Here is a 12,097-nt window from a genome sequence, read left to right as displayed (position 1 = left end):
GGAGGTTGAAGATAATATGGAATAATTTGAATGAGTTGAAGATTTACCACAATTTCACGTTTATAAAGTTTCATTGATGCCAACTCTTACGAGAAGTACCTTCTGTGATGCTTGCTTAGTGTTGTCTACTATTTTATTCTTTGTAAATGTAGTATATGCATAACGAATTAGAAAACTGTTTACAATACACAACGTACAGTAAAATTAAAAACACTTATATAAATCGGTACTTTATAATAACATTAATTCGGATTATGTTAATTTAGATCATCAAATTCGGGGAAAATTCTACAAATCAATATTTTAAAAATTTTTTGACACGTCCAGAATGAAAACAACACCAAAAAAGTCCTATTTCATGTGTTTACATTAAGAAACAGCATATTTAAGAAGCTTTGTTTTTTATGATTTTGTTACTTTGAAGAGCCCATGGCCTTATCAGTCGGTAGGTCTTCATTCTCATCATCTTTGGAATAAGAAGGCATAGAGTACCCTGTACTTAACGCTTCACGGTGGATTCTTTTATGATCTAATTCATCTTCGATATGATCGCTCATTGAAATTTCTTCCAATTCTTCTTGACATATTTTGGCCACTATGGCGGAACCGTAAGCATCTCCCAAAACATTGACCACAGTTTGAAACCTATCCCTGAAACAGAAAATACAAAGTTTATATTGAAAATTAAGGGATTTTAAGAGTTATCTTACTTACAAGAACCAATCGATTACAAAGACAATGGCGACATTTTCGGCCGGTAAGTTCAAAGCTTGTAGAACCATGACTAAAGTGATCATCCCCGAATTTGGGATTCCCGCGGCTGCCACGCTAGAAGCCGCAGACATGACACTGCAAAATATTTCATTACGAGTTAAATTATTGTATAAATTTCAGAAAATATCCGTTTGAAGAAACTCACACGACAGCGATAATGCCTCCCGAGTCGATTTCTATATTCTTTATTTGAGCGATGAATAATGCAGCTATCGGTTGAGCCAAGGCTAAACCATCCATGTTAATGGTTGCACCTATAGGAAGACAAAAGCTGCAAATTCTAGGATCCAAACCTATCTTATTCTTCAAACATTTCATGGTGATCGGAAGTGTAGCGGAACTGAGAAACCAAAAAATAATCGTGTTATATAGATAAGAGGTAAAATCAATAGTATTCTACATTTAATTAAAATACCTTGAAGCTGTAATTAGAGCAGTAATCATCGCATGTAACATCCCTCTCATGAATGTAAAAGGATTCAATCTAGTGAAAACGAAGTAAAAGCAAGGTAGAACAAGCATGGAATGAATAAACAGGCCTAACAGCACTGTCAATACGTAACTTCCTAATTGCTCAACAATTAACATCACGTTCTCTGTTTCTACGATTTTTCCAATTATGATAAACATTACGGCCATAGGAGAAAACCTTAACAGCATCATTCACGTGGTTAAAATTTTAAAAAATAATCAAAATCCTTTATAAAAGTTACATTTAGAACTTACCAAATGAAGTGTTCTGCAATAATCATGATGCATTCATCGATACATTCGAAGAAGTTGAGAGCGGGTTTGGATTTTTCTTTCATCTTACTCAAAGACATTCCTATCATAATGGCAAATACTACTAGACCCAAGATATTCATTTCTTGTATACGCGAAGATTTAAATTTCCACGAATGTAAATCTATAAAAATGTAAATAAGTCAATTTCTGTATTGATTTGATTGTCTTTGGGAATATTCAAACTGAAGCATTTGAGCCATCATGAATCTGAGTGTAACACAAAAGAACATTTATTGAGAAATGAATTTGTTAAATCAAGGTTATCAAATGGAAGACAAGAAATATTTGCAAAATGTTGACATGAATATCAATACTCCCCTCTATTTCTCACTCTCTCCTGTGTGGTGTAGAATCTCACCTGTAAAATTCCTAAGAGTTTCATTTTCCGGAGGAACAATCTCAGTAAATGTCTACAAAAATAATAAAATGTGTTAAAACAAAACTTCAGCAATGATTTTTGATCTATAGAAACTCACTTGAAAAATACAGGCTTCGATAACGTTGCGTGGAATCATGTTCCTGAAAATAATGAAACAGTAAATCAAAATACTGATGAACATGAAAATTAAGTGATTTCTAAAGTGATATTTCATGACATAAGAAGGTAAAAAGTAGTTAATATTCTTGGAAACCATGATTTAAGGCCAATGCACACGATTAGCAAAGTTAAGAAGTCAGAGTGTACTTAATTTGGTCATCAAAGTGAACCAGAATTTTCTGATTTTCAAGAACATTTTTGTATCGTTTGCCACGTTCTCACCTTATAAGATCCAACAACTTATCTACAGTAAGACTAAAATGGATAACAGAATGTTGATCTTTGACGTAGGTATCGTCTTTGTGTTTTCCCGGTTGGATAACGAAGGCTAGCACAACACCCAATGAAGTGGCGATCAAAGTTGTGCTGAGAAAAACGAGTATAGCTCTCACCCCTATTTTCCCAACAAGATTAACCTCCAGATTGCCCACAGCTGCTATGAGACTGGCAACAATCAGAGGGATGGTCAAAGCCTGCAACATTCTTAGAAAGATTTCGGCTGGAAAATTAATAAACATCAACCTCCTCTCGTCCCATTTCCGAAGATTTCTCACGCTCAAACCGATGACAATTCCGATGATTACGCAAATTATGGTCAGAATCGGGAGTAAGTTGGTACGAAGATACTCTTTAGCTTTCACTCTAGTTTGCGTCATTTCCGCTATTCCCACAGGAAAGCCTTTGTGGTACCTCCTGAAAATAAGCATTTTCCCTTCTTAATCAATTCCATATAAGATATTGCAATAATGAAACTAATCTTACCTCCCCCAAGGAACGCTGAATGTCATGCTTTGTATCCGTTTTACTAACTTCATTTCGTAAGTAAAATTGTAGAATTAATATATTTAAACGTTCCAAACGTAACTTTTAATTTAAAAAAAAAAAGATTCGAAAGGTTCTCCGAGATTAAGAATTAGAATTATTTAAAATTCATTCCAAATTTAGTTCATTTGAATTGAGGAAGATGGCGCACTATAACGTTTAATAATAGAGTATCTATGTAATAAATACATTTCGCGCCATCTCTCGGCGACATTTTTAAATTTATGTTACCTAATTTTTAAAAATAAATAATTAAGCTTTTTATACTGCATAAAATCGTTGTAATTATGCATTAATTTTTATTTTTAAAAATCTTGCTTAATATTATTTCATCCTCCTGGAGGATGATCGAATCATTCTCATTCACACAATTCAATTGATCGCGTTGTATCCGGGTTAAGACGATCAAAAATAGCTTATATTTCGCTTAATATAGGTTATATCCCAAATCTTATCTTGTTTCTACGTTTATTATTACGTTTTAATTTGTTTAACGAAGCGATATAATGGATTCTCAGCCGACGTGTCTATAAAAAGTTTATTTTTCTTGGAGAACAATGGGATAAATGGAGAAAAATAAATCTTTAATCCCTTTATCTCGGATTAAAATGTCGTTAGCCACATAAATCAATGAATAATTTGAATCCTGTTGCTATTTTTCTTTCTTCTGAAGACTTTTGTAGATATGAAAATCCTCAGAAATGATCAACGTATGGTGGTCCTCAAGACAATAGGATCTGTTTAATCATCCGAATCAATGATACAAGCTATCCTATCAGGATATTAAATCAATTCGAGGCCTTTTATGACTCCCAGGAATCGCAGTCTACTGATTGAGAAGTTCATTTCTAAATTATTTTAATGATTAATAACCCAAATAGAACAGGGACAAGATTCAAAACCAACTGGAAAATTTGAAATTAAGTTATTGAATGATGATTTTATCCCCGTGTAATCGATCGATCGACTGCAGTCCACGATTATAAATCGATTATTAGTGACAATATGTCACACCGATCGTAACAGTTGATTCACAACAACTGCATATATGAGTCACGATCGATTGCCCTCATTATTTGTCATGAGTCACGTGTCTCCAGTGACCACCTGGGTGAGCCTCCGAAATAGGTTATCCGTCAACAACGCTTTTTAAATGAAAAAATATGTCCACCATAGATGACGCGTGCGATGACAATACGGCTTCTCCTATAGGCTTCCACCCCGGCGTGCAGGGTCATCGTCACCGTGCTGACACTCTGACCTTCCAGACGTGGCGCCCGAGTCACACAATTGTTTTTTTTCCCGCCATTTATTCTATTTTTTCAGGTCAGTGAGTGCCCGATCTATTTAAACCAATTCGTCGTCTTCAAATATTTGCCCTTTTGTTTGTAAAACGATAAACAGATACCCAAAACAATATTGCCCTACTTTTAAATACGTCCACCAAAATAGTTCCTGTTGAATCTACAAATGTTTCGCATTGTTTCCCCCCATTTTCTCATCAACATTTAATGATATAATTTCTGAATGCTCCGATAACATGAACGTTTTTCTCCGGTACGTGAGGCTGGAACAGTACTAGAAAACGAGAAAAGATCATTCCCTGTGTGTTCTATATAAGGTATGAAGTATATCCCCCTCTATAAGACGTTTCCTATGCGAAAAAAACGTATAAATTCTCGAGCACGTTCTTCTATTATTACGTCATGGTGACGTAATATAAGCCCGTTCAACAATCAAACCATTTGTAATTGGTCATTTTTTTCGTTTAAGTGACGTAACACGTAAAAAACAGGCATTTTACGTAATAATTAAATCTTGCTTTCTCCGTACTTGAAACATTTTTATTATTATGTAATTTCGACGCAACCAAAGTAATATACAAATTATATTTTCACGAAACGTGAGAAATTTTCACTAATAAAATTTATGTTTCAGAAACATGATATAAAAGAATACAGACAAGAACAGGAAAAACACATTACATATGCATTACTTTTATACTGTTCTATAGCCTATTCAACTATAGAAACGTAATAAATAATAAATACATTTTTAAAATATTTATACTTAAAAAGTTTATTTAAATATATATAATTATATAAAATTTTGAAATACAATTTATTTTATTTTTAAACACGTTTTATTTGCTTTTGTGTGATAAATAAACGAAACGTGTTTAAAGATATATTTACTTATTTGCTATGTAATCATTCTCCCCCCTCCAATATTAGTTGGGTATTTTAAAAATTCGCAGAACGATCTATTAACACAAAAAAAATTTTTGTGTTAATAAACTCTTGTCAATTTAAAAAAAAGAAGAAAACTAAATTAATTTACAATTAAAGAAACTAAATTAAGTTTTTGCGCGTACAAAAAGTTATTTCATTAAAAAAAGCAATTTATATTAATTGAAACGATTAAATTAACATAAAAATTAATTCTCCGAGTCTTACTCCTTTACATTATTACGTTTCGGTGACGTAACAATGAAAAAACTTTGTTCGACAGTTAAATTACTTGTAATTGGTCAACCCAGCTATAGAAATTATTTCGTTTGAATGACGTAATAAAAAGAAAATCCTACGTAATAATTAAAATTTTTTAAAAACTATTCTTACGTCATTTCAATGCAACAAAACAAATACGCAAATTGCACACATTTGTAGAGAAACCGATCACTTTTGACTTCGTGACGTCACGAATGCTCTGTTGCGTCACAGCTATTTTATGACATCACGACAAATAGCAACCGGATGTCTTTTTAGTTGAGGCTGCTTTTTTCATTCTTTCTCTTATAAATTACATGTCTAAAGAGGAGCAAAGTTTTGCCTATCTTTCGCTTTCTATTGTTTTCTGTTACGCACGGGATGGAAAGAAAACAAAAATAAATATTTCTCTATTGCACGCTCGGGAACTTCTGTCCCCTGACGCATGACGTAATAGACGCATTACGTCCCAATCTTTCCCATCATCCCTTTCAAATTTACAATGCATGACCGACAATATCTCAAGATTAGTTTTCTGCGGTGTCTACGATCGGTCACTGACATTTTTTAGAGGTCAAATGTGGTTAAAGAGGGTCTAAAAACTAAATTAGATCCCCAACACTCCAAAATGGCCGCTGTAATAATCCCTAGAATCAACAGAATAATATTTTTATGCTCTTGATAATTTAATCCGAGGATTTATAAGTCTATTGTGCATCCATTTGATGGGGAAATACATAAAGTTAGGGGTGAAAATGTCACGTGATCGATTTTTTAACTTTCTACTGCAAGCTCCTGTTAAATTAAACTGATGATTTCTGTAAACGTAATTATTTTAATTAATTTCAGAATTAATCTAAAATAAATCCTGTACATTAATTACCAGCAAAGATTGCCGAAAGTCACGCGCTCTCCCACTCAATTTCGAGCAATCGACTCATTTCAAAATTAACCAATAAAAATGCCAGATTCAAATCTAACTTTCACTATCGGTTTTCTTTATTATTATTTACAATATTTTAAAGAATAAAATTTAATTCCCTCGGTTCTGTATAACTCGATACGTAGACGTACCGAATCGTCAGATGTTGTACTAGAAACTGCAATCTGTTACTACTCTAATAACAGATGGCGTACCTGCCAGGAGTCCGTCCACCCCCGCGTCTGCTTTGGCGGCGAAGACAGTTGATCCACGAGTTTCGTTCGTGAGTGGATCAGCTCGTGGTAACACCTGACTGACTTTGGAAGCGGCAGTAACATGTAGTCGCTCTTCGTAACCCGGCCAAAACAACGTGCAACGTTAGTTTCTTCAGGTGAGTTCGTTAGTGATTTTTAGGATCCCTATACCTTTTTCCAATCCTTGCGCTTGTAGGGAGCATTTTCTCGTATAAAATGATCCTTGGCCCATTAATAAATTTCGGGTTAAGGTTTTTACAAGCCTGAGATTTACTAATTTTACATAAAATTGCGAAATTTGTTGTGTTTACGTAAGGTAGATGATACGCTATTTTGTCGTCTTTTATCGTATTTTAGGTTCATAGGTTGCTTTCCTGTGCTGTAAATGTACTCCTACGTTTTTAGTAAAATTTTGTTTATTACCGGATACATCTGTACGGCAGCCAGTATGTTGTTAAAAAAAAAAAAAAAAAAAAAAAATAGAAATTTGTACAGTACGTGTGCTACTGTATGAAACCTTGAACAGAATTCTAATACGCACGTTTGCTGTCTTTGTGTAACAAAGGACTATGCATGCTAATTAAACTTTCTTAAATCTCTATACGTGATCAGGCTTCTCCCAATCACACACAATGAGAGGAATTCGAAATTTGAGGCCCCGGAAATGAGGGGGAGAGTTCGTTTTCTGTCAAAAGCAGACAAAAATTTCTCCGATTTTGCCATCGGTTGTTTTCTCGACTAGTTTTTACAACCCGATATAGATGTAACAATAGCGCTATTCCGAGAAAAAATGATTATCATTGGGAGTGGTGACGTCAAAGAAATCCGGCTCGTTCTGACCTACTAGAATACAAGATACTTTGATTATTATTATTATTATCGCGCGTTTAATTACGACATACAAATTGAAGGTGACAAATAGACAATATGGCCACCGATTCTCGAAATTTAAATGTTCCATTTAACAAATAGCTTTAGTATTGTGTATTAAAAGCCTATTGTTTGACCTCTATTGTCGAGGGTAGTTAGTTCTGGACGTCCATCGAGGGTCGTTCACTTCTAATATTGCTGGAACGGGGGCACTGGCCATTCTGTTCCGGATCCTCCCACGCGCTAAACTAGCCCTTGATTACGTTGTAGACATCTTAAACAAGGCCCTTTTTTGAGTGTATACAGTATATAACAATTGGCGATTCGCAATACTTTCCTCTGTCGAAACGTCGCCGATGACATCATTCGTCTCGACACTCCTACGACACCTGGCTCGACTGGTTGGCCACGTGACTAGTAGGCTTTAGCACTACCCGTTACCTGTTGGAATTTTTGAGGTGATTAGTACCTTCGTTTTCATTCATTGGTCGATCAGCTGATAGAAAACTCCTCGGAGCGTTAGATAACAGCAGTTATTAACAGGATACCTTTCTTCGTGCTAGTATGTATCAGTTGTCTTATCTTTTGTGATGTCAATTGTTAAGAATCTAAGAATTCCAAGCATTTTTTTAAGTGAAGAAGCTTAAACTACAGAAAGTAAGCCTTTTTTTCTCGTTTATACTGTACTAAAATTAACTTTTCATATATCTTTTGAGAGTCTTTATTTCCACAAGATTATCTTAAGACTTAAGGGATATTTCAAGTATATTTAACGGTATATAGGCGGCTTCTAGTTCCTCCTGTAACCTTTATTACTACAAAGGGGACGGTTTAAAGGTTAAAGATATTAAAATTTTACATTCAAACCCTTAAAGATTTTAATTTAAACCTTCTTATCATAAGATTTATACCTCATTGTTATGTGAGTTATTTTTAGAAACAATTTTTGATAGAATTAATGTGTTAACCACTAAGGTTTCTTATTTAAGGAATGTAATTAGATAAAAGCAAATTGTTTTTCCCAGAAGGATAGAACTTCAAAGTCCAGACAACAAGTTGAAATTCAACTCGACATACTGTACTCCAATCGAAATCGGCTTACATACACAAGAGAATAACTCAACATTTTTACGTAAAATTAGAGTTTATTCCCGAATTAATATACTAAAAACTCGTATCAGCAAAATTTAATTAATAAGTTTTCGTGTATAAAAACTCTACACGTGCCTTACGATGATGGATATAAATAGGTTAATTCACTACCGCTTAAAACCTTGAAATTAAATCACCACAGCTTCAAAGTTTAACACGTTTCGGGACATTACAAAAAAATAATCAACTCTTCGAACTTTAAACCTACTTCTATGTCGGCTTTCGTCATTTTCCGATAACTAAAAGCCAGAAAAAAAAATTAAGTTAACCAGCCGCCAATCAGACATGAGTTTAATTTAAATTAACCAATCAGACGAAAAGGATTTTAAATTTGAAATAGCCTCCGGCCAATGAAGTAATTTTTAAGATGGTGACGACAATTAACGATTGGGTTATTTTTAAAGGCCTATAGGTAAATTAGTGGAATGCGGTTTAATTAAAGGGAAGAGGCAATGACTCGTCAGCAATTAATGTTTATCGAGAAGGGAGAGAGTGATTATTTCTATTTTGATCGTCTTTCCACTTGGATGATCAGAATTGGACCCGAAGAATGTTTCGTTCCATAACCCAAGATCCAATCTGCTATTTCCTGTTGTTTTCGATTTTTTAATTCTTGTTTTGCATAATAAAACATGTTTTATATCTTTTATTTTTACATTAAAAAACGATTTCTCACGCTAATAAAAAAAGTGGCGTGTTTAACCTGAAATTTATAAAGTTTTGCTTTCGAATATTCGTTGGCCAGTAAAATGCGCGTATTTAAATTTTCAAATATATGAATCTCATTGGTTATTTAAGAATTCTTCGCTAGTCCATAGCTTTAAGTTTTCAGAGATTCTAGAAGAATCTAGAACCATAGCAGAGAATGAACTATATTATCCACAGTTAAATCATGTTTCAAAACCTGATCTCTCTATAATTTGGCTCCATTGATCCTTGCTGTAGCAAACTAATTATTTCCACAAGCACGATTATTATCCAAAACCCTGCGTATCGCTTCGCGTTTTCGCGTTGCATCAGCGCTTCCGCCATGGATTTCTTGTTACGTACTGTATATTTCAGGAATAGTAGTAGTAATATATAAAAATGAAATCTATTTTTGTGAAACATAATGTGAAGAGAGCAGAGTTAATTATATAATTTGATTTACCCAGAGTTTATTCTAGCTAATGTGCATATCGCGCGGCGAATGCGGCGCGCCATCAAGAATATATTGAAATCTGTAGCTTATTTTAATTGTTAATTCGTTAATTGTTAATGCTAATTTTGTTCCCAATAATAGAATATTTCTTCTAAATTTTTATTATTTTGCTTTCTCAGATGACCATGGACAGAACCATTCCTCATGTGCGCGATATTTTCAACGGGCCGGACATATGCCTTTATGATCACTCTCCTCAGACCAGGAGGAGGAGGAGGATCGAAGATCGATCTCCGGAAGAGGGAAGAAAACCTAGAAATACAAATCTTCCTTCTATTAATAACAAAAACTTGGAGGACTCAAACTGTAGTGAGTGGGAGGAAGAGCACAGCAAGATGCCATATTCGACTAAGACTCTAACAGATCGGGACATTCGGATTCTGGAACGTCACTTGTCCATGAAGAAGACCATTCGCAAACAAATAAGCCGGAATCTGGCCCAGGCATTCATAGAGGATCCTCGGACTTCAGAAAACCAGAACGTGACCAGGAGCGCGGAGAAGAGCGTCACGCTAACTCGTGCCAAGATGGGCAAGTGCGAGCAGCCCTTTCTCTACATGCTGAGGGACCCACAGGAGGAAATCGATTCGGGCCACTCTAGTCCAATTCGCCACAGCGATTTCAGCGAAGACGAGGAAGAAATCAAAAAATCCCAGAAAGAGTTACCAGAAAGCAATAAATTCTCTTTTTGGAAGATGTTTTCGGGGAAGAAGAAACGATAGTTTGCGTTTTCTTTTTGAGACACAAGAGCCGTTTTTAAAAGCATGTTTTTTTTTCTTTGGTATGGGTTCGTCGCCCTCTTAATGTTGAGTTGTCGAATCAGCGTCACGTGATGCTTCAAAAATCGACTCTGAGATCTCATAGCGACGTCTGTCGGAGACGTCTTGTACCCGTCCAAACTCGTTATGTGATGTTTTACACGCTCTGTACCTGTAGTGCGATTTCTCGGAATGAAATTTTTTCGTGTGTTTGTGTGTGTGTTGTATTTTTCTAGTCGTAAATACTTAGCCTTGTTTCGCTAAGAGTTTTCTTGGTTGGGTGCAATCGCTATTTTTGTAGAATAATTTTTTTCCCCAAATTAAAAACCATTTATGGAAAAAAAACCAGACTTTCGCTCCACGTTTTACGTGTTTCGAGTTCATTTATATTTTCAGAAATACATTTCTGTGTAATGTAATTATGTGTTACGCTATGAAGAAAACCCTATTAGCGACGTTCCCGAGTAATTTTCGAACGTTGGCTCGACGTTCGTATTAGAAGAAAGAAAGGATAGAAAAAAAATCAAAAGGTATCGTGGGAAAAGTAATTATAGGTAAACATTTTCCTATCGGAGATTCTGCCAACAATTACGAGAATCGAACGAAGTCGTTTCTTTGTTGGTCAGCAGAAAGAGATTCGTCCCACAATGGATAATTACTCGGTAGTGAAAAAAATCGGTAAATTAGATCAATGCACTCTATTTCTCATCTCGGACAATAGATGGCGGTAATTGTAATTAACCATCCATGATTCGTGTTCAAAAATTTCTTAATTTCCAACGTACTAACGCGAGAGAAGTCAAAGCTTGGAATTTACCGACGATAAATAATAGTAAATTGCATTATTAGTTTTAAATTGAAAATTAGTATCGTTTTTATCCTCCAGATGGTGGTAATACGTTATGTATGATCAACGAGGTTATGATAGAAATATCAGTCTTTAAATTAAACAATTTTTTTATATATCAATTGAACGAATTTAAAATTTTTCGATTGGTTTGAATAGTATAAATGTGACTTCAGAGAGAATTTTTTTTAAATTATTTTTTTTCGTTAACCGAACAGAGTGAACGGCTTTTCCGTCGATACTAGTGCCATCTGCCTGCGTACTCTCGAATCCGCGACCTTTCTTGTACCCCTGAACCTGTAGTAAGTCCTACATGGTACTCAGGGTCCCCCAAGACAGTGGTTCGTCAGTTTATGTTCATCTGCCACCTGTGCTTTACTCGGAATTCCATGTAACGGCGTTTGCTTCGTGGTGTTTTTCGTCCACTCCGAATTGGTGTTTGTGTGCTACCTCTCCTTCGAAAGAGCATTTTGTTCTTGTTTTAGTTAAGTGTACTGTAATTGTCGGGTTTCATCTGTCACCTCCAATTTGGAGCACCCACACTGTTCTCTGTGGGCCTAGGCCCACGTTTTGTAAAAGCTTATCTTGGCATTCTTATCTCTGCCCGGTACTTACCGCTCACGGCCCTCTCTTCACACTTTTCTATCATCCTTGCCCCATCTTCCCCCCCTCTTCCTCTTCTCA

At 35.1% G+C, this 12,097-nt stretch overlaps 2 protein-coding genes across 3 annotated transcripts; one reads left to right on the top strand and one right to left on the bottom strand.

The window, feature by feature from the left end:
* Positions 1-228: 228 nt before the first annotated feature.
* Positions 229-2,997, bottom strand: LOC136977310 (excitatory amino acid transporter 3-like). The gene is made up of 9 exons (XM_067272781.1): positions 2,861-2,997; positions 2,321-2,791; positions 2,037-2,079; positions 1,919-1,970; positions 1,501-1,681; positions 1,190-1,423; positions 920-1,114; positions 715-849; positions 229-651 (listed from the first exon to the last, which is right to left on the bottom strand). The coding sequence occupies exons 1-9, from the start codon at positions 2,911-2,913 to the stop codon at positions 414-416; spliced, it is 1,602 nt and encodes a 533-aa protein (XP_067128882.1). The 5' UTR covers positions 2,914-2,997; the 3' UTR covers positions 229-413.
* Positions 2,998-6,429: 3,432 nt separating this feature from the next.
* Positions 6,430-10,911, top strand: LOC136977272 (uncharacterized). Of its 2 annotated transcripts, none has more exons than XR_010881061.1 (2): positions 6,430-6,722; positions 9,928-10,021. XR_010881061.1 is itself a non-coding variant. In XM_067272736.1 (2 exons), the coding sequence occupies exon 2, from the start codon at positions 9,928-9,930 to the stop codon at positions 10,528-10,530; it is 603 nt and encodes a 200-aa protein (XP_067128837.1). In that variant the 5' UTR covers positions 7,762-8,112; the 3' UTR covers positions 10,531-10,911. The 2 variants fall into 2 exon arrangements, 1 of the variants encoding a protein (XP_067128837.1); XM_067272736.1 differs by lacking the exon at positions 6,430-6,722 and adding an exon at positions 7,762-8,112 and having other exon boundaries at positions 9,928-10,911.
* Positions 10,912-12,097: the final 1,186 nt, after the last annotated feature.

Source organism: Centruroides vittatus, unplaced genomic scaffold (assembly GCF_030686945.1).
Source record: "Centruroides vittatus isolate TY-2023 unplaced genomic scaffold, ASM3068694v2 contig_453, whole genome shotgun sequence".
Lineage (NCBI taxonomy): Eukaryota > Metazoa > Arthropoda > Arachnida > Scorpiones > Buthidae > Centruroides > Centruroides vittatus.
This window is presented reverse-complemented; position numbering and strand designations above follow the sequence as displayed.

Coding starts and splice junctions, on each gene's coding strand:
- LOC136977310 (XM_067272781.1), bottom strand. CDS start 2,913: ATGAAGTTAGTAAAACGGATACAAAGCATGACATTCAGCGTTCCTTGG. Junction 2,792..2,860: donor TTCAGCGTTCCTTGGGGGAG/GTAAGATTAGTT, acceptor GCTTATTTTCAG/GAGGTACCACAAAGGCTTTC. Junction 1,682..1,918: donor AACTCTTAGGAATTTTACAG/GTGAGATTCTAC, acceptor ACATTTTTATAG/ATTTACATTCGTGGAAATTT.
- LOC136977272 (XM_067272736.1), top strand. CDS start 9,928: ATGACCATGGACAGAACCATTCCTCATGTGCGCGATATTTTCAACGGG.